General features: G+C 22.9%; 1 protein-coding gene across 2 annotated transcripts; it reads left to right on the top strand.

Annotated features, from left to right (window-relative positions):
• Positions 1-3011: 3011 nt before the first annotated feature.
• Positions 3012-26578, top strand: LOC122859336 (trace amine-associated receptor 9). Of its 2 annotated transcripts, none has more exons than XM_044162814.1 (11): positions 3012-3159; positions 10968-11286; positions 11411-11647; positions 11719-11992; positions 13145-13270; positions 15662-15778; positions 20322-20476; positions 20539-20686; positions 24833-25087; positions 25623-25722; positions 26174-26578. In XM_044162814.1, the coding sequence occupies exons 4-11, from the start codon at positions 11768-11770 to the stop codon at positions 26302-26304; spliced, it is 1257 nt and encodes a 418-aa protein (XP_044018749.1). In that variant the 5' UTR covers positions 3012-3159; positions 10968-11286; positions 11411-11647; positions 11719-11767; the 3' UTR covers positions 26305-26578. The 2 variants fall into 2 exon arrangements, with proteins under 2 accessions (XP_044018749.1, XP_044018750.1); XM_044162815.1 differs by lacking the exon at positions 26174-26578 and adding an exon at positions 25803-25856.
• Positions 26579-27972: the final 1394 nt, after the last annotated feature.

Here is a 27972-nt window from a genome sequence, read left to right on the forward strand (position 1 = left end):
AAAAAATTTCAAAATTTCATAATTTATCACTCATGGCAAATCATTTTCGTTTTGATACTACATAATAGAAATTTTAAAGATTTTATTTTAATTTCTTTTATTTCAAAAATTTTTGAGTTGGAATTTTCAAGAAAAATTTGAGTTAAGGGGAAGCAATACCTTTGAAAAAAGGAATTCGCTCTATCGATAAATATCGGTTAAGGTTTACTTGAAACCAAGGGTATTGCTTCGCCTTGATTGAAAAATTACTGTTGGAATAAGGTTAAAGTCTTGTTCAACGTGTTGCATAATTTTTTGTAATAACTTACTTGAATTTGGTAAATGAACAATTTCTAAATATTTTTTATTGAATCATTGAAACTATTTTGTTGTCATCTTATCACCCAGATTTTTGACCGGATGATAACGACGGGCGTTAATTAAGTTCTCTCCTTAAATCGTCCAGACATGTTTAACCAAATTATCTAATTTTTGACCAAACATATTTGCTGAACAAAAAAAAATTTAGTTTATATAATATACTGAATTTTTTTTTATTCAAAAAACTTCTGATTTATCTCATTCGACAAATTAATGCTATATTCAAGTTATTCATTGTTTTTTTTTTTGATACTATTTTACCTCAAGTCCGACATAAAATATACGAAATCGTTAATGGCACTAATACGGGAAAATACGGAGACATTTACGGGTTCCACACACAATGCAATCAGTCCTATGTTTACCGTAAGATTTTCCGTACCCTGTATAAATGTCTCGGAAAATTCCCCCCCGCATACGGTGCCAACAGCGTTACCGTAGAATATAGGTATATCTATGTACGTATTTAGATATTTTTTAAATGATATAAAATTTGTTGAGTTAATGCAAAACACATCTCATTTGGCAAAACGTATTATGATAAAATCATATACAGCGATAAGATAAAGTGGTAAGAAAATGTCGTAGTCTTGAATTTGCTAGTTAAATTAATTAACAAGTTATATATTTTCTGTGTATATATTAATATACTTGTATTTGCTGCAGGTACATGGTACAAGGTATTCTGCACGTGGTAGAAATTGCGATTAGCATGAAATATACAAACACAACTTGGTACATTAAAGACCTGGAATATTAAGGATAAGTACTTATACACAATATAAATACTCAACTAATATAGCCAAGTACAACGATGATAATATTTCGACTCAACTTCCATTGATGATCTTAATTAAAAGAAAAAAAAAAACAATGTCAAAGAATTGTCTTTTGAATAGTAATTAGAGTAGAAATTTTTATTTTAAAATCTGCTAAAGTCATATTCACATTCTGAGGGTTTTTAAAATTTACATTTTTAATTTTTCCATGGTTTGAATAGAATAAATTTGAAGGAAATTTTATTCTACGTTAGGTATTTTTTTGTGGATTATTATTTGATAAAATTTTGGTATTTTTCTCAGTTGTTTATTTGAATTTAATTTAAAAAAAAAAATATTTAAAATATTAATGAAGTTATTTTTAAATGTTGCAATCTAATTTTTACAATATGTATTTGAAATATTTGCATTATATCATCATACCAGTTTTATAGTTGAATATTTTGATTAAATACATTTTCCAACTATTTCATAACAAATTTTGAAAATTGTTTTAAACTTATTATAAACGCACGGGACATAATAAATTTATGAATGTCGATAATTCAAGGGTCAGGCTAGTCGATGATATAGTAAAAGCTAAAAAAGCACTCTAAATATATACAACAGATAGTCTTTGAATTTATTTCAAATCTCAAATTAATGCTAAAAATATTTAGCTAAATTTTTGTACAAAAAGAACATTATTTTTTAAATTTTATTGTCGATTGTTTATTAATTTAATACATAATAATATTCCATGTTTATGACAGCAAATTTTAGAACAATCCCATTATAGAAATTACAAAACAACCCCTTTCACTCACACCAACGAGCTTTGAAATTACAGCTTCACTTTTGTCACACAAATTTGACTAAGTTAATTAAAATAATAATTTTTAAATATTAAATTAATATATAAGCTTTTAAAATTTTTTAATAAGCTTTATTAAAAACTTTAATAGACGATTAGAAAAAAGAAAAAAACCATGACATTGTTTTTGATAATTTTATTTCATTCAAAGTATATTTTTTTTTTAATTTTTCTGGGTTAGTTGGTGAGATGTAAGAATAAAAATAAAATAAAAAAAAAAAGGCGGAGAATGGTAAAAATGGTTTGAAAGATGATGAAGAGGTTGATTTTAAATTTTTGGTATGGGTTGTGTAAAGAGATATATATGGTTTGTTGAGGATAACTGTCGGGACACATAAAGAGAATTTAAGGGGGTTGAAAATAAAGTAGGGGAAATATGGGCGCCAGCTAGTAGAAACTAGAAACCAAATGGCAAGTAGTGCGTCGTCAGCCTTCGTAACGTTGCGACTGTCCTTTTATGTCGCCTTATATTTTTTTTATATGAGTATGAATAATAGTCATGAATAAAAAAAATAATTGTTATTAATATTAACAAATAAAAATGTAAAAAAAAAATATATAATTATATTTTAAATTTAAATTTTGTAAATAAGAAAATTTATGAATGAAAAAATTATTTATTGAGTAATTAGTATATTAACAATTGAATAAATTAATAAATTAATAAATAGATAAATAATTGAATGAATAAAGAACATTAATTTACAAAGAAACATAAATTTGAATTTTTTTTTTATTTATCTTTTCAGTTACTACTGAAAGTGATGTCACAATCGAAAACACGTTTGATAAATAATAACAAAAAAAAAATAATAATAATTAATAATAGTGAAGTTTTTCAAGTGAACAATTATTGATGCAATAATAACAAAGTGTTTATATTTTTTTTTTAAAATTTAATATGAATAATTTATAAAATTTTTTATACAAATTAAAACAAAAAAAAAAAAAGTGTTAAAAAGAAAAAAAAAAATTAAATAAAGTTTAATTATTTACGAGGAAAAAAAAACGAAGGATTATATTGTTTATTTGTTTATTTATTTTCATTTTTTTGGTGCTTTTTGGGTTATTTTTTTGAATGAAAAGTTGAGAAGGGTAATGATTCAGTGATAATGGTCAATCATCGGTCAGACAGTTCGATTATTTTATGGAAAATTATGGATCATGGTAATTAATTATTTGAATAATAATATATATATTATTTTTTTGATTTGTTTATTTATTTATAAACTTTATTTTATGATTTTGAATTTTTTGCTTTTAAATATGTATGGGGTATTTCATGGCAAAGTAAGGAAATATTTTTCTCACTCGATTTTTCAAATAAAAAATAATTTATTAAACGTGTTTAATTGTTTATTGTTTAATAAATAATTAAATTGGTTATTTATTTTATTTAGTTATTGATTTTATTATTTTATTTATTTATTTATTTGAATTTTTTAGTGGTGATTTAAAATAAATTGACTGGATATATTCTAATCTGAAGAGGTTATTGAAAATTTGTTTTAGACTACTTCCGGACTCTCAAGCTTCCGCAATAGTTGACTTGATTGAAATTGAAAATATTTTTTATTTTATAAAATAACAAAGTTCTATTAAAATTAAATTTTGTTGAAAAATTTTTAAAAAACTTTTATTATTGTAATATTTTTTTATTCATTTTTACAACGTATTTTATTATAACCCTTCGACAATGTTTTCATGAATATTTTATGGTCATTTTTTTGTTTTTTTATTTATATACCTTAAAAAAATAACTAGGTTTTTATTCATTTACTCTTTGTTTCAATGAACATATAGTATCAGTTATTTTTTTTAAATAAACCTTCACAAATTTTTTCTATGTAGATTTTTATATAGATTTTTTTTAAAACTATAAAAATTGAATTGAAATCTTCAAACGGATAAAGACAGAGAATTATAACATGCATATTTGGATGAAATGAATTTTATATTTGTACATATTTGAAAAAGGTAAATCGTTTATTTGTATTTATTTGTTTTTATGAAAAAATGAAAATTCTTTTTTCAAATTAATTAAATGTGCGTACATAATTAAATGAAAACAGCTATTTGAGTTGAATAATTGATAATAACGAAATAATAATTAATTTGTGTATAAATTAAATTAAATATTTAAATCAAATTAAAAATATATTTGAAAAAAATAAATCATTTATTTGAATAGTTTCATTTTTTTTTTTTTAACGAAATAAATATTTATTTGTATGAAAAATAAATTAAATATTTAAAGTAAATAAATGATTATTTGTAATTATTATTACATAAAAAAATTGAAAAAATAAATTTAATATTTATTATTTATTTAATAAAATGTAGTATGAAAATTTTTTGAAATTATTATAGAAAAAAAAAAGTCAAAATTCAAGTATATAAATTTTTGAAATTTATTTTTATAATTTCAAATAAAATTTATTAACCACAAATAAATTAATATTTAAAAAAAAATAATTTTCATATTTTTCATCAAATAAACAATTAACCTTGTAATTTAATTTCAAATAATTTATTTTATTTTTTGTTAATTAAATTTTCATTTATCTCAAATAAATATATTTTTAAAAATCAAATTAATCAATTTATTTGTTTGAAATAAATTCTTCTTTCTATGCATATATGATTTATTTTTCGATCGAATAGTAAAAAAAAAACATTTTGTCAGTTAGAGTGGATTATTGAGCTTTATTATATTTTTTACATTACGCGCTTTTTGCCAAGTGGCTTTGAGTATTTCTATCCTTGTAAAGATCAGAATTCAAAAAGTTAGTAAAACGTTCAAGTATCTGGCAAAGTGAAGAGAGATAAGAGCAACGTCCTTTTACGATGTCAACTAGATGGAACGAAACTTAAAAACTTTCTTAACTTTTTCAACTCTAAATCTCTTTATAATATATATAAAACAACAAAAAAGTAAAAATAAATAAATGAAGTATTAAATAAACAAAAAAAAAACTCATAATATTATTACAAATAAACAATTAAATATTTATTTTTTTTTTGTCCTCTTTATTTATTTATTTTTACGACACTTTTTTCTTTTTTTTTCATTTTCTTTTCTCACTTCTCATACCGCATTTTAAATTTACCCACAAAATTTTATCAACTTTTTAATATGAAAATTAGTTTGATAACTCGACAGTTCAACGTGAGAGTTTTGATGCCTCATTCTTATAATTTAGTTTTCACACAAGCTTCAAAGTTTTTTACCTTTACCCAAACCTTTCGAAATATTTTAAATAACTAAACTTTAATTATCAAAAGAATTGATAAACGTTATTTTAATTATTCATATTTTATTTAATTTATATTTTCCCCTCAACTGGGTATTATATTTATCAAGGGTAAATTTTGTTTTGTTTTTTTTTTTTTTATACCTTTTTAATATACTCCCAGTGCTTGTTGTATTTATTGACTGTCTTGTTTAGTTCAATTTCTCCTAACTCAGTACTCATAAATCATGTTTTATTTTTTTTGGCTCACAAAGAATATAGCTATGCCAAGTTAATGTCGCGTATATAAAATCAGTTATATATAAAAAATATTGAGTTTATTTTACAGTAAGAGTTTGATATTTTAAATCGTTGTCACGTCGTTCTATCAATATTCAACTGCTTGTTTGCTGTATGTAAATATCCCTTCTAGATTTTATTCATAAAAATTTTTCGGTATATATATATATATTTTTTTTTTGGTTTATTGAAGTATTTTAATTAAGAGTTACATTGGTAGAATAATAGTACAGGTTTAACAGTAAAAAAAATATATTTTTTACGACAAAAAAAATATATAGGAAACCGGACATTTGTTTAATGAAGGATTGACCAGCTCTCGGACTGATTGTACATATCAATGGGATTTTTTAATCGTGGTTGCTTGAAAGAAAATAAAATATTCAACATAAATATCTACTAGGGAATAAAAAATAAATAAAATACGAGTTTACCAAAGATATAATAATTATTATTCGATTGATAATAAATAAAATAAATAAACATTTAATAAAATATATTTAAAAGATGAAAATATTAATAAAAATTAAATTTGAAATAATAATAACAGCGAGTCATTACAATACGATGATGAATTAATTAATTTTTAAATAAATTAATTTTCAATTTATCCAAGATATATGGATAATAGTAAATTTGCAAAAAAAAAAAAAATAAATAAATTTTTAAATGGAATATTTATTTATTTATCGTGCTGATCATACTCTTGTCATAATTATTTTTCGACAAATTTTAAATCATCATAATCATCATTATGTTTACATGTTAAACTATGCTTGTATATTATTTTTATAATTATTCATTTTAATTTTAAATATGGCTTTTTATACCTACACAAGCTACATGATGTTTTTATTTATTTTTGTTGGGGAAATTATTAACCAGAATATTTTATTTCGAGATGATTTGACCAAGTTAATCAAGTTTAGGATATTTAATCGGGATACTTGTATTTATTTTAATTTTTTTAAAAAAAGTTTTATAAAGCCCTATTTTTTAACATAATTTAAAAAAATAAATTTAAAATTTTCATATTTAAATTTGATAAGATAAAACAGCTTACAAAATCGATTAAGATAGTGAAACAATATAAAGTTGAAAAATTCAATTTTAAAGCTTATTTAATTTTGTCATATACTGAAGGGTGAAAGATAAAACAAAAAAATGATACTCATAATAACATATTGTTAAAATAAAAAAGGTTATTGTTTCATTTCCTTGAATATTTTCGAACAGATATTTTATTTTTTAATTATGAATTTTTTTCTTTGTTTACTGTAAAAAAAAAGGAGAATTTCTATTGAAAGATAATAACAATCATATGAATTTTTTTGTAAAAAAAAAAAAAGAAAATTAATATGCATTTGACGATAATAAGTTTAGATGTTTTTATGCGGGTCAGTCAAATAACAATGAAAAATTTACAAAGTAACATTTCAAGACATAACTATGTAAAGTTTTTAGACTTATTTGCTGTTAAAGTCAAATAAAACAAATTCACCACCCGTACAGCAAGTTGATTATGTATATAAAAAAATAAAATAAAATAATAATACATATAATAATATGAATTTTAAGTAGCTAAATGTAACTAAAAAAAAGTTTTTTAGATATTACAATAACTAAAGTGAATATACAAAGAAAAAGTTTTAAATTTATGAATAAAGTTGTTAAATATTCGTGTTGAATATAATTCTATACAATTCAAATAAATATATCATTAAATTACAATAAAATTAGAATAAACTTTTAATATTTTATTGATCTTAATTTTTTTTGTTTCGAAATACATTTTAAGAGAAAGAAAAAAAAGTCAATAATGTTTCTCTTCGTTAACCACTTTTATATTTAATTGAAAAGAATACACAATATATTGGCTGATAAAAAAAAAGAAAAACAATGCTTTGTATTTTTTACAGACAATAGCTAAGTCTGTTTATGTGTTTCGAGATAAATTTTTCATTGTACAAGTTATTGGAAAAATAATGAAATAAAATTTTTCTCAAACAACAATGTATTACAATTTCGAATGTTGAAAAATTCCAGATATAAAAAGTCAATTGGATAATATAAAAAAATATAATACAACAGAAAATGGGTGGATTTTTTCGTAAGAAATTGAATGCTAAAGTCTACTCAATAAAAATTGCACATTTGTTGGGAAATGGTGTGAAAAATATCAAGCCACGTAGAATTACTTTTCGTATATGCATACATGCACACGTTTCGGTGGGATTGTTGTTTACCGAAATAAATTTCTAGTACATGTCACATGACGTATTATTTAAAAAAACAATATACATCAATCTCGAAGAAAATTTTAATCATCACAACAATTGTTTTTAAAAAAGAAATTAATTATAAAAAACAATGAGAAAATAAAGCATTCTTGTTAATAATTTCCCGAAAAAAAATTAATAAACATCATGTAGCTTGTGTTGGTATAAAAAGCCATATTTAAAATTAAAATGAATAATTATAAAAATAATATACAAGCATAGTTTAACATGTAAACATAATGATGATTATGATGATTTAAAATTTGTCGAAAAATAATTATGACAAGAGTATGATCAGCACGATAAATAAATAAATATTCCATTTAAAAATTTATTTATTTTTTTTTTTTTGCAAATTTACTATTATCCATATATCTTGGATAAATTGAAAATTAATTTATTTAAAAATTAATTAATTCATCATCGTATTGTAATGACTCGCTGTTATTATTATTTCAAATTTAATTTTTATTAATATTTTCATCTTTTAAATATATTTTATTAAATGTTTATTTATTTTTTAGTTGCTGGTGGATATTTTTGTTGGGGATGATTTCTATCTCCAAGGTACTTTGACCAGGAAATTTACTATACTGTTTAGATAGCGAACTAGTTTTTTCATCATATATATTTTTTTTTATGTATATTTTTTTTATAGTGTTGTAATCGACTAGTGTGCGGTTGATCGAAAAGTCTCTGATGTGTGAAAGAGTTTTGTATATATATATATTTCTCGTTGACTAGATCGAGTTCTTTTCATTGGATCGTAAAAAAGAAATTCTGTAGATGACGGTGGTCGCCTGGTGAAACGTCACCCTTGGGAATACACGTCGACGAATGAGACTTTGAGGGCGACGAACTAGTCGCAAAAGTCAAAAAGTAATGTTAAAAAACCAAAATAGCCCTACAAAAATAAAAAATTTACAAAATAAAAAAATAAAAAACAAGACGATTGCGTTTAGATAAGAATAAACTTTTTTTTTTTTTTTTTTCATAGAAAAAAATATAAATTTAAAAATAAAAAAGAAATGAAAATTTTTAAATCAGACAAAAAGATTTCTTATACTAGTCAAATTCTACCCAAACAAATGAACAAAATTCTTTTTTTCGTTTTTATGGATGAGACCTCTATGTTTGCGTTTTGTACCCACATTTCTTTTTTTTTTTTTTTTTCTTTTTCATTCTTATCATTTTTATTTTCATCGATTTTTTTAAGCAAGTTTTTTTTTCGCTACATTACTTTCACGCTATCATACGTTGCTCTGGCTTTCTATATCTTTCGTTTACTGCCATGACCTCAGTGTCACAGAGAATTTTCATCGTCCAGAAATAAAAAAAAAAAAAAAAACTCACCTGCTTTATTCACAATTTCCTTTGTCATTTTTTTTTTATTTTTTTATCTCTCTACTTTTTTTTTCATATGCAGAGTCAACGACAGGTTATAAATCTCAAATAAAGAATCAAAAATTTTTTCTTTTTTTAATACCAAATATATTTTATTTCCAACAAAATATTTTCATTCATTGTAAATAATTATTTGAATTAAATATAATTTAACTAAAATATTATATATTTAATTTTTTTTAAAATAGCTTTTGTCATTTCAAAATAAAAAGAGACGAAAATTAAATTAAAAATAATAGCAGAAAAAAAAATAGACACTGCTTAGAGTCTAATGGTTCTTGTAAGTTTTTGAAACGTTTAAAATTTCGAAATCTTTTTTTTCCATTAAGTATTGTTACTCTTCATTTTAGCCGTTTATTTTTCCTATTAAAGTTTATCTCTATATGCCACATGACATTCATGAAAAATCCAAATAATTTGACCATATAAATGCCATCCGGCACAGCGTCCAAATCACTTTGAAAGTATAACATGCTCAATTGCAACCAGCTCTTCATCCATTTACCAAAATGATTATTTTAAATATACATATATATTGTACTGAAAATGACATAATAAACCTATTGTCAATCTGCACACATCTCTCTTATCATCCGATAAGTCTTATTCAAAAGCTCGAATTTCAAATAATACGTACAATTTTGTATCTTTATATATATATTTATTATCTACTCACAAATTTTCTTGTACATTTGTAAATATGTATTAGAACATGTTTATCTATATTATGTCAATTTCAAATGTTCAACAATTTATAACTTTTGCTGTGTTCGTGATATTGAAATGTCGTTCTTGAATTGTTTGTATAATCTTGAGAAATATATACATAACTTTCTGTCTTCATTATCTCAACTTTAATTTCATCAACTTGAAATGCTAATTTTAATTATTTACTTATTATTATTGTTTCTATATGAATGTCTAATTTTTAAGCTCTCAAATTTTATTAAATTATATTTTTTTTTTCATTTAATAAACCTATTAATAATTATTTTAAAAAAAATGAAAATTTAGTGGAATTATTAGCGTTTAATTAATTATTTTTACACAATTAATTTTGTAGATAAATAATTATAAATTTATTTGGAATTTTGGAAATAAAAAAAAGAGCTTTGTTGAGTAATTTTTTAATTATAAAATTAGTTTATTTATTTATTTATTTACCTGAAGTTTGAAGAGAAATAATCGAGCTTTTTTCTAATGATAAAAACACTTGTGATTATAAATTAACAATGATAAAAAAAATTGTTTAATCAAGTACAAAAATATTTATTGAAATTGATTTAAACCAAGCCTGAGTGTGAGCTTTTTTTTTAAATATCAAAGTAATATTTATAATTAAAAAAAATAGCAAAGTAATGAATAAAAAAATTTCTAAATTCATTATGAGCTTATCTTTAATTCATCCTCATTTTATGATGGACTTAACTTTACCCTAAATATATTTTTAACTCGGATAAATAACCATTTGAAAGTTTATCATTTTTCATTTTCGACAATTATTATTTTTTATTTCTCGTAATACTTTTCAAAACTTTCTATAAAAAACACTTGTAAAAATTGAATTTTCATTTTGTAAAATATTTTATTTTCTATCAGAGAATAAAAATAGTAATAACCATAAACTTGAATTGCCATTGATACTCTCTCAAACATTTTAAAATACAAAAAAAAAAAAAAATTATTACGAATTTTTAAATTAAATTTCAACATACATAATGTACTGATTAAAATAAAAAAAAAAATTCTGGTATTTCAGGTGAAGAAGAATCAAAGTTCGTTGCGTTCAAGATATTTCAATAAATTGCAGGAATTACTTAATCGAAAAAGTTGATAAAAAAGAGGAAAAAGAAAACGAAACAAAAAAAAAAAATATTTCAGCCTGAAAGTGTGAATGAAAGAGAAAGAAAAAAACTGATCATTATTATGTGCGAGAAATTTTAATTATTTTATCGTAAAAAAGAGTGGGTGATGTTGAGATAAAGTTGGAATCTCATTACCTATTCATTATTTGCAACTCGGGTCGGCTGTCACATCATAGATGCCATCAATTTTCCATACACCGAGTCACTTCAATGGTGAGTTTTTATTTCCACAAAGTAAACACATGATTGTAAAAAATAATAATAATAATTTATATAATAAAAAAAGTAACAAAACATGTGTATAATTTTGTTCACTTAAATCGATACTTTTTTATAGATCCTAAGCAATGAGGTATGGAATGATCACACTCATCAATGTGAAACAGCTAAAAATCAAATTTAAATTATTCAATTTAATGAGTATAATTTGATTGCCAAGATATAACACAGATAAAATGTTAAATTTTTAAATTATACTATTCAAAATGACATGATGAATTATGAAAGAAGAAAAAAAAAAAATTCATCTCGGTAGCAAACAAGCTGTTTGATTTTTTTTTTCAAGAAAATATATGTAAGTTTATGAAGAGTTGTATTGTTTTTTTTTTAAATAAATATGTAAATTAATAGTTGATTTAATTTTAGATGAGGATATATTGACAAAGGGTGGGATAATAATGACGAATATTTCAAAATGATGTTTGAACATCATGTTTCACCGACCCTATTGCCACCTGCATTGAATCAAAGTATTTGTTGGTCTGATTTTTCAACGAAATTTTTTTGGACAATACCAGGTGTCGGTGAAGTTATACGTGCAACAATTATACTGTTTTTAAGTCTTGGTATATTGTTTTTAAATTTACTTGTTATTTGTGTTATAAATAGTCAAAGATACAGTAAATATATTCATGCACAGGTAAATAAAAAGAAAGTAATTTTTAATTTAATTAAATATCATGGTTAAAATATCTTGGATGAAAATTATTTAGAAATAAAGTACGCTAGGTAAAAAAATAATATACCTATATTATTTGAAGATTGATGGATTTTATTACTGGAAAAATATCGATGTTGATTTGGAATTAGTTGCGTTGCTCGCGGATATTTTAAATAACGGTGGCGCTATGAGCATCGTTTATGGGAAAATTCGTGGAAAGTGCGGAGGCATTTGGGTACGTAGGTTACGGAAAAATTGACGGGGAAAATTCGATGGTTTTATAGTGACAATAGTGTATGTGAAAGTCATAAGATTCTCCGTATTTTTCGTGAATTTCTCCGGATTAGTATCTAATAAAAATTTTGTAAAAATTATTGTTTATTATTTAATTTTGTTTTTTGAACATTATGCATTTAATATATGTTGAATCGTTAAAAGCTCTATCTTAGCAATTTTGAGGGCATTTAATAAATAAATAATTTAGATTAGAAAAAAAAAATATACAAATAATTTTTTTGATAATCGTGCTGATAAAATTTGAGCTAATATATATCGCGGTACTGGAAAAAAGGAAATTCATTTAATTATTTTATTTGAATTTTTTTAAACTTATTTCAGTTACTTTGACGCATATCCAATTGATGTTATAAATCGTATCTTTCTTTAATATAATAAAATAATTTTTCAATTGAAACAAATTATGTTTTTGTCTCAATTAAAAATTTCTCAATAAAAAAAAAAGTTAATTGAAACAAAAAAATAATTTTTTTCAATTAAAAAATTATTTTATTATCTTAAAAAAATATTTTCCAACGGCAAAATTTTTCTTACTAAAACAAATATTTGTTCAGAAGAAAAAAGAAACATTTTTTTTCATTTGAAGTTGAACTTTTTTCTCTGTTCCTGTTGAATATTTTCTAAATACATTTTGAGAATACTATTTATATATTTACTATTTATTTGACCCACGTAAAAGCTCTCTGCCTCAGAAAGTTTAAATTTCGAAATTCGTAAATATTTCGTCGCTAGTAATTTTTACTTACCAGGGGATATTATGACCAGGATATTTAATCATACAATTGATAATAATAATAAAAGTTTATTTTGTTGTTAATTATTTTTTTTTGATAGCCAAAGTACCTGCTTACCAGTCTAGCCAGCAACGATTTAGCTATCGGTCTATTGGTAACGCCCTTTGGATTTTTGCCAGCAGTCTATGGTTGTTGGCCTTATGGTGAAGTCGTATGTCAAATTCAGGTAATTTTAATTTCAAAAAACAATAATTTTTTAACACACTCTCTGTCAATAATATATTTTTTTTTTTCAAAAAAACAATGTAAATTTATCCTATTTATTATGTACAGTAAAAAATAATTCAATTGTCAACTTTTATTATTTTTTTGATGTTCAATTTAATATAATGAAAATGGCTTTGAGGTGAAAAGCCTAATTTGTTGAGACAAGAGATATGTGTGCTTTTGGCTCAAGGGAATTATTTGCACGACTAATTAAACACTGTGGTTGACGTACTTGTACGCAATCTGAAATTTACACATATTCAGCACGTTTTGCTCATTTATATATTAAGCTTCAATCAAACCATGTGCACGGAATTCAAGCCACAAATTTAACAAAGATAATTATTTAAATTTTCGCTTTCATTGTAATAAAGTCAAGATTTTTTTTTTTACAATTAACTTTATTCAATTTTAATAAATCCACAAGAAGCCCAGTGACATTAAAGATTAAGTATTTATTTATTTATTTTTTCTATAAACTCATGAATCATTCTTTCCATTTCCCTGATTTTTTTTTCCTCTATATTTTCATATATAAATAATTTTTTTTTCATCCTTTAACTAACTGGATTTTGGTGGCTGTCTCCAAGCAACGATAAATGTCACCATCTGTACACTGACACATGTGGTTGCATATCGTATCGAATTTTTCTTTTAAAAAATATGAAAAAAATTAAATTAAAATTCAAACGACTCTTTTACTTTTTCATGCCAATACACAACTTTATGCTGGTCTACAATGAGATAATATTTTTAAATTAAAAATTTTAATTTGTTAATGCACCATATGAAAATTTAATTAAATATATATTCTAGTAGATAAAATAAATTTTTGAAATTCAGGGTAGCTAAAGAGTTGAATAAATGAAATTCAAATATTGGAAAATAAACGATTTGTTGGTTTTAGTATATATATTTTAGTCATCTTGGAAGGTAGCTACGGTAATTAACTCAATTAACTCAATTAACGTTAATCGATTGAGTGATGATGTACAAATTCAAGGCATCATAGACAAAATGCTTCAGTAATATTCTGGCAAAGTGACCTCTCTATGTACCCATAAAATTAATTTTGAAAAAAACATAATAATTTAACATGAGTTTACTATTTATTGAAGCATTTTTTTATTCAATTTTTATTAAGATTATTTTGTAAATATATTTATCAATTGATAGCCAACAGAATTAGAATTTTATCTTAAAAAAATTTTAGTTTAAAAATTTGATAAAATAAATATCAGCAAATTTTTAAGTAAATTTTTTTCATAAATAAATTCATTAATCATCGTATTGTCATTATTATTAAAAATTTAATTATTATTCATCTTTAAAATTGTTTATTTTATGTATTATTAATATTAAAAATCTCGAATAAATTTGTAATTAACATTTTCTTCGTGAAAAAAATTTAATCAAGCTTCAAGCTTTAAAGTAAAAAATACACTAAAATGTAGCTTCTTTGATACATAATAAAGCCAGTACTCTATATTTTCTAAAAAAAAATATATACAAGATAATTTAAAAAAATTCTCAAGTAATATTACCATGAAATCTATAAATTTGTTTTAGTAAACCACACCCGAGAAATGACCATGTAACCAAAGGTTTTTGGACATTGTCCAATAAAAAATTTCTGATAATCCAGAGAGGATCCTCGTAAATCATATCCGATTTATCAATAAAAAAAAAAACAACATAAAATATCATCAATGAATCCACCTTTGCCATTTCTTATAAAAAATATAAATTCAACTTTTATTTCTTCATTTTTATTGTATTCTTCCAACAACTTTCTGTACTCGTAATAAAAAAAAAGAAATACAAATTTTTATATTACACAAAGTTAAACAATAAAAAAGTGAATTTTTCATTTAATTTGTATTATTATTTATTTATATATTTTTAACAATAAATTATAGGTAATTTTGTTTTTTTTTTTAAATACAATTACAGTGTTTAAACATTGAATTTGTGGGTGAATCGAGGTGTATTGACTTGCATTGTGCATAAATTATCTTGGAGGACAAGCTGTCGTCCTTTCGTATAACATATGTGCAGTGTGATTCTACATACAACGATACTTCCGTAACACTAAAAAAATATTTCAAACACTAAAAAATTTACCCATAAAAATCAACAAAAAGTCATAAAAAAAATATAGATTTTATTTTTTTTATAAAATTATTATTGTTATTTAAAAAGAAGAAAAAAAGTTTATTTTTTTTTTGTGTTTTTTTTTTTACAGAGTTACTTGAAGTAGTTGAACATCATGAAAATTGATGGTATTTTTTGCTAAAATTGACATTTTCATAGTGTAATATTTTTTCAACGTTGTCTTTTATGTTCACAGGCACTTTTACGTGGTGCTCTTACTCAACAAAGTGCTGTAATACTTGTCTGCATGGCAATCGATCGTTATGTGTGTATGCTTCATCCTCATCGTTATTATCGTCACTCTTCAAAAAAGGTATGTTCACTATTACAACATTTTCTTCTTCTCATGTTTAATTATATTTTTTGGATTTTTATATTTTATTAAATGGTTTTTAATAACTGTCAATGGATTTGAGGTTTATTTGAAAAAGATGAAAGATATTAATAGCTGTTGTTTTATTTTATAGCCAAGTGATTTATCATTTTTTGTTTTTTATAAATTTTTTAAAGTTAATTTATTTAGCGATTATTCAAGTACACTCAATTATAAATGCTGTGCGTTGAATTCCCACAGTGGTAATGGCCCATTATGTTTTAAAATTATGATTATTTTTATTTTCTATCGTTGTCTATTTTTAGATGGCTTTTTTTTCATTGTTTTGATATTTTTTTTTTATTTGAAAAGCTAATTTTATATTCAAGCTGAAAATGAAAAGTATTATAAATCGTTTTGTTTTTTATTTTTGGGATTATTAATGTTATGTTGGAGTTATAATTATTTTATTATTTTTATTTTGAATAGTTTTTTTTTTATATTTTTATTTGGGTGTGTGACGATTTGAATTCACTGTTGTGTATTTTTTATGTCAAGTTTGTGTTGGGGTGGCTCAGTTGGTTATGAATGTGGGAGATGTTGAAATATGCTTTAGTTGGTTTCTGTGGTCGAAAGCTATGTACATATTGGTATAGGATTATTAAAGTTAGTTTTGGAAACTGATATGATGAATTAAATATCTTTATAGATTTTTTTTCTTGTCAAACATATTCATCAAACTAGTAGCACAATTAAATATCATCTTGAAGATAAATATCCCAGTCACATCATCATCAAGAAATAAAATATCCTGGTTAATAATTTACCCAGTGAAAATAAAAACATCATGTAGCTTGTGTTGGTATAAAAAGCCATATTTAAAATTAAAATGAATAATTATAAAAATAATATACAAGCATAGTTTAACATGTAAACATAATGATGATTATGATGATTTAAAATTTGTCGAAAAATAATTATGACAAGAGTATGATCAGCACGATAAATAAATAAATATTCCATTTAAAAATTTATTTATTTTTTTTTTTTTGCAAATTTACTATTATCCATATATCTTGGATAAATTGAAAATTAATTTATTTAAAAATTAATTAATTCATCATCGTATTGTAATGACTCGCTGTTATTATTATTTCAAATTTAATTTTCATTAATATTTTCATCTTTTAAATATATTTTATTAAATGTTTATTTATTTTATTTATTATTGTTATTAATAAAATATTAATTATTATATCTCGAATATTTTTCCACTATTTTTGTTTTGATGATATTTTCACGTTTATATTTCGATTCGAAAATATTTATTTAGGACTCAGTGACCAGAATATTTAGCCATGTATTATTCGCAGAATTAGTTCGATTTTAGAATCTACTAAAATAATTATTTTTATCACAGATTACCTTTTACAATTTATATATCCATTATTTTCAAACTACAAGTTTTATTTATTGAAAAAAAAAATTATTTTTGCATTTCGATTTAAAATAAATCATTTGGAAAACAAGAATCATATATAAATTTAATTTTTTTTTATCAAATTCATTATTATTCATATTCATTTAATACCATTGTTAATATTTTTTTATTATCAAACCAATGCAGTTTAAATTTTTCGGATCAGCAAATTCATATATATCACTCTGAAATTTTTTTCAATTAAATTAGTGTATCATTGAAATTACTATTTTACCTGTAAAGAAATAATAAAAAAACCAAATTAAAAAAATCCAGATTAATTTAAAAGAGCACTGTATGAAAGTTGCACCGTATCCAGAATATAACGTGACAAGAATCATTGAATCTAACAGTAAAGTAAAAAAAACCAAAATAAAATAAAAGACTCGTGAAACTAAACCCAGTATTTTTTTTTCACAATGAGAACCTCTTTCATTCAGCAATCCAATTCAATAAATCCGCCAGATTGAAACTCTTCAACAACTTTTATCATTATTTTTATATGATCATCGTTTTTATCCCATCATCTAGCCTCAATTTTTTTATACCCATCTTACCATTAATGTTCGTCTTATTTTTCTTACACTTTTTTTTTATTTTTTCTCGTTTATTTTATTTACCTTCTTCATTTTTATTAATATGATTTTTTTTTTTTCTTTTTATTCAATTTGCATCGAGGCAAAAATCAAGTCTTTATAAAAAAATTTTTTCCTCGTTGCGTAATGTTGATTAATCGAGTTACAGAAAAATTATTAGACAAGTCGAAAATACAATTATATTTGATCAAATCAATTTATGAAAAAATCCAATGATTGCTGCAAGAAAAAAAAAATACAAATAAAAAAAAATCAACTAATTAAAATTAATTAAATTAAATTTGTTTTTTGATTTATTTTCTTTATTTTATTTTCATGAAAGATCAGAGACTATTGAGTATTTTGAAAGCCCCAGGACAGATAAATGTTTGACATTTTGTAACTGTTAACTAGACATGGGGATTGTTACATATCAATGTCACTTTGATGTCCATTCAATGGCTAAAAAGTTGACGTACATGCTTGGATTGAACACGAAATGTTGTCGTCGTTCAATGTCAGACTATTATTTCCATCGATCTGGAAATTCTCGTCTGATCAATTGTGTCATAAAAATATATATATTTTTAACTTGATTTATTATATCAATGAAAATATTTTTAATATTTAATTTTATATTTATTATTTGATTGATTGACAAATTTTATTTGATTAGCAACATTTATTGCTACTCTACCAATTTTTAATTTTACTAAATTTTGCAAGGAGCTATATTCATGATTGACTTTCTGTATTTATTTATTCAACAATTAACGTTTCGGTTAACCAATTTCAAATCTAAAATATGCAAAAGATTAAGGGGGTTTTGTTTTATATATTCACAAATTTTCATAATTTTCCAGCTTAGCGTTTGTTGTTAAATAAACAAATGACACCAATGAATAGGCTCTTCGAAATTTTTTTTTATTAATTATTATTTATACAATTTTTTTTTATTTCAATGTTAGAATAAATTTTTTTTTAATTATATAATTTGTTAATTTGATAATTTCATTTTTCCAAATAATATTTCTAGATTTTTATATAAAAAATTTATCATAAAAATAAAAATAAAAATACGAAATCTTAATAATTGATTTTTCAAATTCGCGCGCTTTGTTATAATGCTCCTATTGACTGATTTTGATTGGTTGAATCGTTCATTATACCATGATTATACACTGCTCTAATTCAAACACAATTGAAGATTGATTGTTCATGTCATTCAATTGTAAAATCAACTTTTTAATCATTCAAATTAAACCATTTTAATAATACTTTTTATTTTCCAAATAATTTTCTCTAAATTATTCAAAGAAAATCATTGTTATTTATATTCAACTGTTCAATTAAATTCACCACAAATTACAATGCATGATATTGCAAATATAAATCCAGAGAAATTTAAAAATTTTCCTTAGCTCAATTTGACATTAATGTTGCCGCGATAGACGATAATCACGATACGATACGATAATCCAAATTTTTATCGTGACGATATGGCGAGACGATACGAGAATTTCCTCACGATAATTACGATAATGCAATAATAGCGTCAAAAATTTGAAATGAGCTATCCTCGTAATTTTTTTTTTATTAAATTGTGTAGGACCTAGACAAACTTAGAAAAAAAAATGAGAATTTTTGAAACCGTCAAATAAGGGTAGGGAGTGGATTTTAGCTGTTTTTCATTTTTCCGACTATGATGGAAATGAGCTATCCTCGTAATTTTTTTTTTATTAAATTGTGTAGGACCTCAGCAAGTCTAGAAAAAAAAATGGGAATTTTTGAAACCGTCAAAAGAGGGTAGTGAGTGGATTTTAAGGGTTTTTAATTTTTTTGTCAATGATTTTAAGTGTTTTTAATTTTTTTGTCTATGGCAGAGTTGAGCTATCCTCGTTATTTTTTTTTTATTAAATTGTGTAGGACCTCAGCAAGTCTAGAAAAAAAAATGGGAATTTTTGAAACCGTCAAAAGAGGGTAGAGAGTGGATTTTAAGTGTTTTTAATTTCATCTTTGAATAAAAAAAATAAATAACTCAATAAATAAATCAAAAATTCATATCTTAAAAATGATCTGTATAAATTACAATTATTCGATGTTAAAAAACATAAAATTCAAATAATTAGTAATAAAATTTTTACCATTTTATATCAAAATAAAAAAATTTCAATTAGAAGATATTTATTTATATGATATTTTTTATTATAATTAAAATGATGAATTATTATTGTGTGTAATTGAGGGTGAGATTTGAATCTCCGGTGGTGATGATGGTAGCTGTGCAAATGTGACAAAATAATTTCGTGGTTTTGGGTTTTGTTAATTGAACAATTTTCGATTAAATGAAATTGTACTTTGCTTTATTATCCAAGTGACAAATACATCACTTGTTTATTAAAAAAAAAAAAAAAAATACATTATCAAAAATTTAAAAATAATTTTGTTATATATTTAAATTATTTATAAAATGATAATTGTTTTTTAGTATTATATGAGACAGGGTTGTATGGCAGTAATGTCAACAACATGGATTGCCAGTATGGCTATTTTTGGAATGCTCGTATTACCAAGTGGTGGATATTATTTTAACAACTCCGGTCTTCTCGCTTGTGAGCCATTTTTTTCAAGAGCATCATTCAGGTAATTAAGACCAATTGCATTAAATATTCTCTTTCTAAATTTACCTTTTTTTGTGTTAAAAGAATTTTAGCATGTTGCTGTTTTTATTTTCCAACAACAATGGTACTGATGTACTGCTATGGATCAGCATTTCATGTCAACAAATTAAGACTAAAAAGAGTCGTTTGTGTTAATGCACCAGAAGTTGTTAGCAGTGGAAATATTGAACGTGTAAGTAATTACTATATATTTTTCTATGATTTATTTATTTAATTTTATATGTACATTATGTTTATAAATACATGAAAATATTAATCAAGTTACATGTGTTTAAAGTTTTAGTAACATACTGAAAGGATCTTTTGAAACTTTGTCAAGTATCAAAGTTTAAAATATCAAATTTCAAAGTCTTGATTACAGGTTGTGTTATTGTATTAAATATAATATATTATGATATTCACTTTAAAATAAGCTGAGAGAATTTTACGTTAGTCAGGTGTATTAATTTCATCGAGGTATTTTTTTTAACCCCTCAAATAATATGAATAAAAACTTGTAATTTATTTCAAGTTTAATCAACTATGATAAACGTTCAATCAAGAAACAGATGGAAATATTTAACTGATGTTATGACAGTTGGAAAAGTTTTGATTATCTTGGTGGTATAAATTCAGCTAGTTGATTTGGCTAAAAAGCTCAAAGTTGTTCTTCATATCACGCATTGAAATTTGCAAGTTTTATCGACTTTCGTTTATCCACATGTTACACTTTATTTTAAAACTTAATTAAATGAATTAATAAAATTATTATCATTCAAATTTAATTTACAAATTATATTTTTTTTGTTTTATTATATATTTTTTTTCTTTTTGTATTTATAAATATTTGAAAAAATTGTTTGTCATAAATTTTTTAAAAAATGACGTATGATAGTCGAGTTGAATATCGTAGCGAGGAAAATTCTATTTCAAATTGTTGGTTCAACAATTCTTTTGTCTGCCTCGGTATACACAGGATAAAAAAAAAAAATGTTGTAATTTTTTTTATTTTATTCTTTTTGATACACAATCGTAGACTCGTTGCAATCGACCAAATAAATTTTTTTCATTGAATTTTATTTTTAAAATCTGTAGAATTGAAAATAAAAATAAAATTTTTTAGCTAATTTTATTGTAGATATTTGTTGTTATTAAAATTAGATAAATTAAATAAACAAATTAATAAAATAGATATTTACAAAGTAAATTATCAATAATGTTAAATTTGAAAAATGCTTGGACTTTTTAAAAATATAAAATCTTGAAAATAGAGTTAATATTCTAAATAAAAAAATAATTCTTGGCCGACAATGAAAATTTTTTTGAGAATAGTTGAAAGCACTCTCTAATTGCCTGACAAATTTAACGGAGATCTACCGATGCGTCTTCGCAAGAGAATTTTTATAACAATCAAATAATAAAAATCTTGAAAATACATTATTCTAAATAAAAAAATAATTCTTTAATTTAACAACAAAAGCTCCATGATTTTTTTATCATTAAAGATATTTTAACCACATATTATCTCTCATGAAAATATATCTAATATACTTAATATCTTTTGAGCTTTTTTTGTGCTTTTTTCGGTTAAATTCAACATTAACCATCAATATTATTTTCAAATCATTATGTGTATTAAAAAATCGTAAATCAACGAGTCATATATAAACTGATAAAAGGAAAAAATATATATAGCTAAAAGCTCTAACGGGTTTTATCATAATCCATAGTGCAATTCATTATTTCCACATCCGGAATGAATAGAGGGTTGATGAAAGAAAGCTGACGCTTCGTACTGTAAATGGTCTTCTAAGTGTGGTAAAAGTCATCCGGAATAAAACCAGATTCACCAAGGAGAAAATGTTAAAAAAAAAAAAAATCTTAAATGGCAAGACGGTAATTGCCTCCAAGAACGAAGAAATAAAAAAAAATAAAGTCGTGATGATTTTATATCTATTAATCGATTATTTAACATGATTTACAGGAACATTAATATTTAAAAAAAAAAAAAAATTCATTTTTATAAACTGATTTTAAATACAATTGAAAAAACAATTAAAAAAAAAAAACGAAATTATTAATTTTTCTATTTAAAAAATACTGTAATAAATTATTAAAAAAAAAAAATTTTAATTTGTTTTGTTTTATAGATATAAACAAATGAATAAAAATTAAAAGTTAAAATTGTATTAATATTCATCTTAGTTATTTACATATACATACTGTAAATAAATAAAAAAAAAAAATGCAAAGTGTAAAACCGACAAATGCTCATGAAAATTCAGTGCATTCCACTTTTAGATTTCAATTGTATTATTATCAGTTAGCTTACTATACAATGGTACAAAAGCATCCTCGTCACGCCTGCCAACAGAGCAATCACCATTTCCCAAGCTTCACTTTACGGACAATACAATTTTCCTATCTACATCTACAAAGCACTAACATACTCATCCAAAAAACCAACAAGCCAACCAACTTGTTCTTGAGAACATATTTAAAATATATATTTATTATTTTTTTTTTTATATACTCAGCATTTTTTTTTATCACATATTTTTTATTCACAAAAAATTATTTTTATTTTTTTTAAATATATATTTTTTTTGGTAGTTTTATAAAATGAATTTTAACATTTTATTTTATGTCGAAAAAATTGTGAATACTTCAACCGGAAATAATTATTTTATCGTTAAATTTTTTTAATATTTTATACAATAATAAATAATTTTTTTGAAATTTAAATATTTCTATTATTCTTTTAACAACTTTTTAAATTTTTTAAATATTTTCCTTTTAAATTTATCTATTACTAATATATTTCATTTTTTTTTCTTCAAATTTAACATCAATTTCATTGTAAGAAACACACACAAAATAAAAAAGCTTTTTTTTCAAATTTAAAATTCTTTTTATATTCCTGTTCAATTTATATTCAAAGTAAATCCTCAATGTACATATTTTTCGCATTTTTATTCTCGCTAATACCCACTGAATACCGAAAGAAAAATAAAAAAAATAAAATCATTGACAGAAATACATATTGAGTAATGTGACAAACGTATTTCTCATTTTTCTATTTATTTTTTAATATTTCTGTATATAATATACATGCTTGAAATAAATATATAAACGAAAAAATTTATTGAACAATGTATTTCCAATGCGACACTGTACAAAAAACCTGACAAGAATTTACTTTTCCAATTTTTAAAAATCACGTATATAAACTAATTTTTTTTACTTATCTTTTACTTTATTTAAATTCGTTTTGTATTTTTAAATACAAAACAAACAAATGTAAAATAAATTTGAAATTATAAAATACATTTATTCAAATTAATTGTTTATAAACAAAAAAAATAAATTATTTAAATTTTTCTAAATGACATCTCAATTACATTTTTAAATATTCAAAACACGTTCATGCTGTTACAATTATGAAAGGGTTGAGATAAAGGGTGAAAGGGATTTAAAGCCATTATCAAAAGTACTTTGACGCGTTGAAGGATTACGAAAGTTCGTGTTCTATCAAAAAAAAAATTTATATCATTTAGTTTCACTGCAGTTACTTGAACAATTTTGCAGGGATTTGATTTTTTTTTCTAATCCTACTCTGATATGTCTAGTTTTTTTATTTTTTTGGCTGCTCTTTCAGTGACCATTATCTTTTATATTTTTTTTTTCTCTCTCGTTTCACTTCACTTGATGCTATACATTTTTTTTTCCCAAATTTCGTATTTTTTTTACCACTGATTTTTGTTGTGTAAAATCGGTGATTGCCCATGGCACTTGATGCTCCAATTTTTGCAAAAAAAGAAACAAAACTTTTTTTTTTTTTCACATAAATATATAATTCAAAATAAAAAGCCTTCGGGGTTGGTGATTAGAGTGTTCAAAACTGGCTAGTTTAAAACTATTCGATTATGCAGTTGAAATTATTTTTTATTTTTTTTTACTGCTATTTTATTGAACGACAATTTTACAATTCAAGTTTTATATTGTAAATGGATTTATGTTAACCAATAATTTTTTGAAATATGAATTCTCGGGTTTTTTGATAAAAGAGATAATAAAGTCGTAATAAAAAGGAAGAAAAAAAAAATTGATATAAGACTTGAGATAAGATTTGTATGTGATTTGAAAAAGTTGAAAATACTTTTGTTTGCATATGTATTTTTATGGTAAATTGTAGCATTACATATTGGATGTGGATTTTTTTTTTTTATATACGAAATATCATGACAGATTGATGAATTTGCTTTTGTAAAATTTTTATGTATATATTTCCTGCTGGATGTAGTTTATTGAATATTTTTTTTTGTATTTTTTTTCACAGTTGATGGTACACGAACGAAGATTGTCAACGTCTGTATCAAGAACAATGGCAGCAATGAGTCTTGGTTTTATTGTGATGGTGACACCATGGACAATTCAGGAAGTCGTTGTTGCTTGCACAGGAAGTAAGCCACCTCCTTTTCTCGATTTTCTGGCTACATGGTTAGCTTTATCAAACAGCTTTTGGAATCCATTTCTCTACTGGTTATTGAACAATCATTTTCGACGAATTTCAAGAGATCTTATTTACACCAAGGTAATATATTTTTTGTTTCGAAATAAAACCATTAAATAATCAAAAAATCAAGTTAAAAATTATTTTTTACTATTTTTCTTCTTTTTGTAATTTTAAGTTAACTAATGCAAAAAAAAAAATTCGAAAAATATCAAATAGATCTTTAGAAACTCGAACATTTGTCTATTTTTTTTTTGTTATTTTTTTTTTAAAGTAAGGAAGATCGCCAAGTCGGCACCATCACCAAAAACATATATAAATTTATAAAAAAGAAAATAAAAAAAAAAAAAAATATTTGCAAGTCCTGTGGGTGAATTTTGTGTTCACCAATAGTTTTACTGGTTCAACGTTTTTCCCACTGATTTACGAGCAAGAAAAGAAAAACGTTTCTCCATGGCTCGCCTTGTTTCCTGACACAACCACATATATATATTTACTAGGACATTCAGACAAGCAAAATAATTTAAAAATGAATTTTTACTTTTTTTTTTTTATATATAAAATAACAATTATTTTTAATTTAAATAAAATAATAATTTAAATTTTTTATTCACAGATTTTGTGCAAACAAAAACCACTTGGTCCTAAAAAAAATTGTTGTTCAACGAGTACTGGTGGTCTTGATGTTTGTAGCATTGGTGGATATGATTTGTCAGGTAATAATTAAATTTTTCAATTATTTGTTGAATATTTTTTGTTGATTTTAAAGCTTGTTTTTTTTTATTTTTATTTTTAGGCTTGTAAAATTAATTATTTTGGTGAATTCATTATTGATGGATCATTAGGACGGATAATGATAATTTTTTTTCCTTATTAATACACATGTAGTGACTCTGATGTTGTCGATAATTGACTTTATTAATGTGGTGAAATATTATCGCCAATGTGATTTTAGAAAATCGATAAAATCAGTTGTTTTTTAATTTTTAAAGTAGATAACTTGATTTAAATATTGGTATAATTTAATTTTGTATGGATTTTATAATTTTGAGCTTTGAAAATATATAGAATACGTTATTGATGATAGTTTATTTGAAAAAAAAATTATATAAAGAGTATAGTAAAATTTAATAATGTTTGTTTAATTGTTTAAATGTTTTTTTTAAGGAATGGATCGATGCTCAATGGATCATTGCTCAATGGCGCGATGTTCAACACCATCATTAGTGACTACACCACCCCCATTACCATGGGAATCAAATCATAGCATTTGTAATAGTGAAATTTCAGTGACGTGAGTCAGGAATGCCGCCACGCAAACGGAAGATGCAAGTTCGCCAGAAGAAGCTAGTTAGTATCGCGTGGTGGCGAAAACAATTATGTTTATTGTAATAATCAGACGAAAATATTCAATTGTAGCTAAAATCTATTATGATTATATAAAGCACACACGTTTGGCTTGAAAATACACAGAGAGAAGAATTTATTCTGTATACAAATAAATTGATTTATTTTATATTTATTTGAGATAAATGAAAATTTAATTAACAAAAAATAAAATAAATTATTTGAAATTAAATTACAAGGTTAATTGTTTATTTGATGAAAAATATGAAAATTATTTTTTTTTAAATATTAATTTATTTGTGGTTAATAAATTTTATTTGAAATTATAAAAATAAATTTCAAAAATTTATATACTTGAATTTTGACTTTTTTTTTTCTATAATAATTTCAAAAAATTTTCATACTACATTTTATTAAATAAATAATAAATATTAAATTTATTTTTTCAATTTTTTTATGTAATAATTATTACAAATAATCATTTATTTACTTTAAATATTTAATTTATTTTTCATACAAATTAATATTTATTTCGTTAAAGAAAAATAAAATGAAACTATTCAAATAAATGATTTATTTTTTTCAAATATATTTTTAATTTGATTAAAATATTTAAATTATTTCGTTGTAAGAACTGTTTAAATAAATTTTTTATTTATCTCAAATATTTATTTTATACGTAATTTATTTGGGTGAAAATGACAAGAACATAAACAATAAAAAAAAAGCACAATTTTCAGCTAAATATACAAGAAGTCAAAAATGAATTTCGATAAAGCTTCTTGAAAAAAAATTCAAGGATTGAATAATTTTTTTGTAATAATTTATTACTAATAAATAATCCTAGTGGAGGATTATTTTTTGTATTTATTAAAAATACCCACGTGATCAAAGATTGTCTTTAATCAAATTTTTTTTTTAAATCATTAAGTGCTTAGTTAAATGCTTACACTGCCCCAAAATATAAAAATCAAAATTTAAATATAAAATATAGTAAAGAAAACGCACATTTATATTTCAATCAAAATAAAATAAAATAACTACAAAAAAGTAAGCCAAAAAAAAATCTAGGAGTAATATTTTTTAAGTTTTTATTTTTTTTCACTTTTCATGTTACCTCATTTTTTTTCATACTATTGGATTATTATTATTGTTATATTTTTTTTACCAAGCATAAAGTTACGCTCCATTAAATTTAACTGTATAAAATACTGGGAGCAAAAATGGAGAATACATTCAAAGGATGTTTTATAAATTTTTAGGTGTAGTAGAAACCAAGCGAAAACATGTTTTATTATTTTATCTCTCTTTATATTTTTTTGTTGTCATTGTTTACTATGGCATTTTGAATTTTTTTTTGAATTTACAAAATGTATTTGTGTGTGTGTGTAAAAAAATGGAGAAGTAAAAATAAATAAATAAATATATAAATAAATAATTAAATAAAAAAAAATAAAAAAGACAAATATAGGTTTATCTCAAATTAATTGAGATGGAAATAAAGGGTTTAGTAAAATAACACTTGTGCAAAAACAATTTAAAAAAAAGTTTTTTTTTTTATAATTTAGCTGTAAAAGAATAAAATTATGAAAACTGTTGGCATAAATTAAGAAGTATGC

The sequence above is a fragment of the Aphidius gifuensis genome, linkage group LG6 (genome assembly GCF_014905175.1).
Source record: "Aphidius gifuensis isolate YNYX2018 linkage group LG6, ASM1490517v1, whole genome shotgun sequence".
Classification (NCBI taxonomy): Eukaryota; Metazoa; Arthropoda; class Insecta; order Hymenoptera; family Braconidae; genus Aphidius; species Aphidius gifuensis.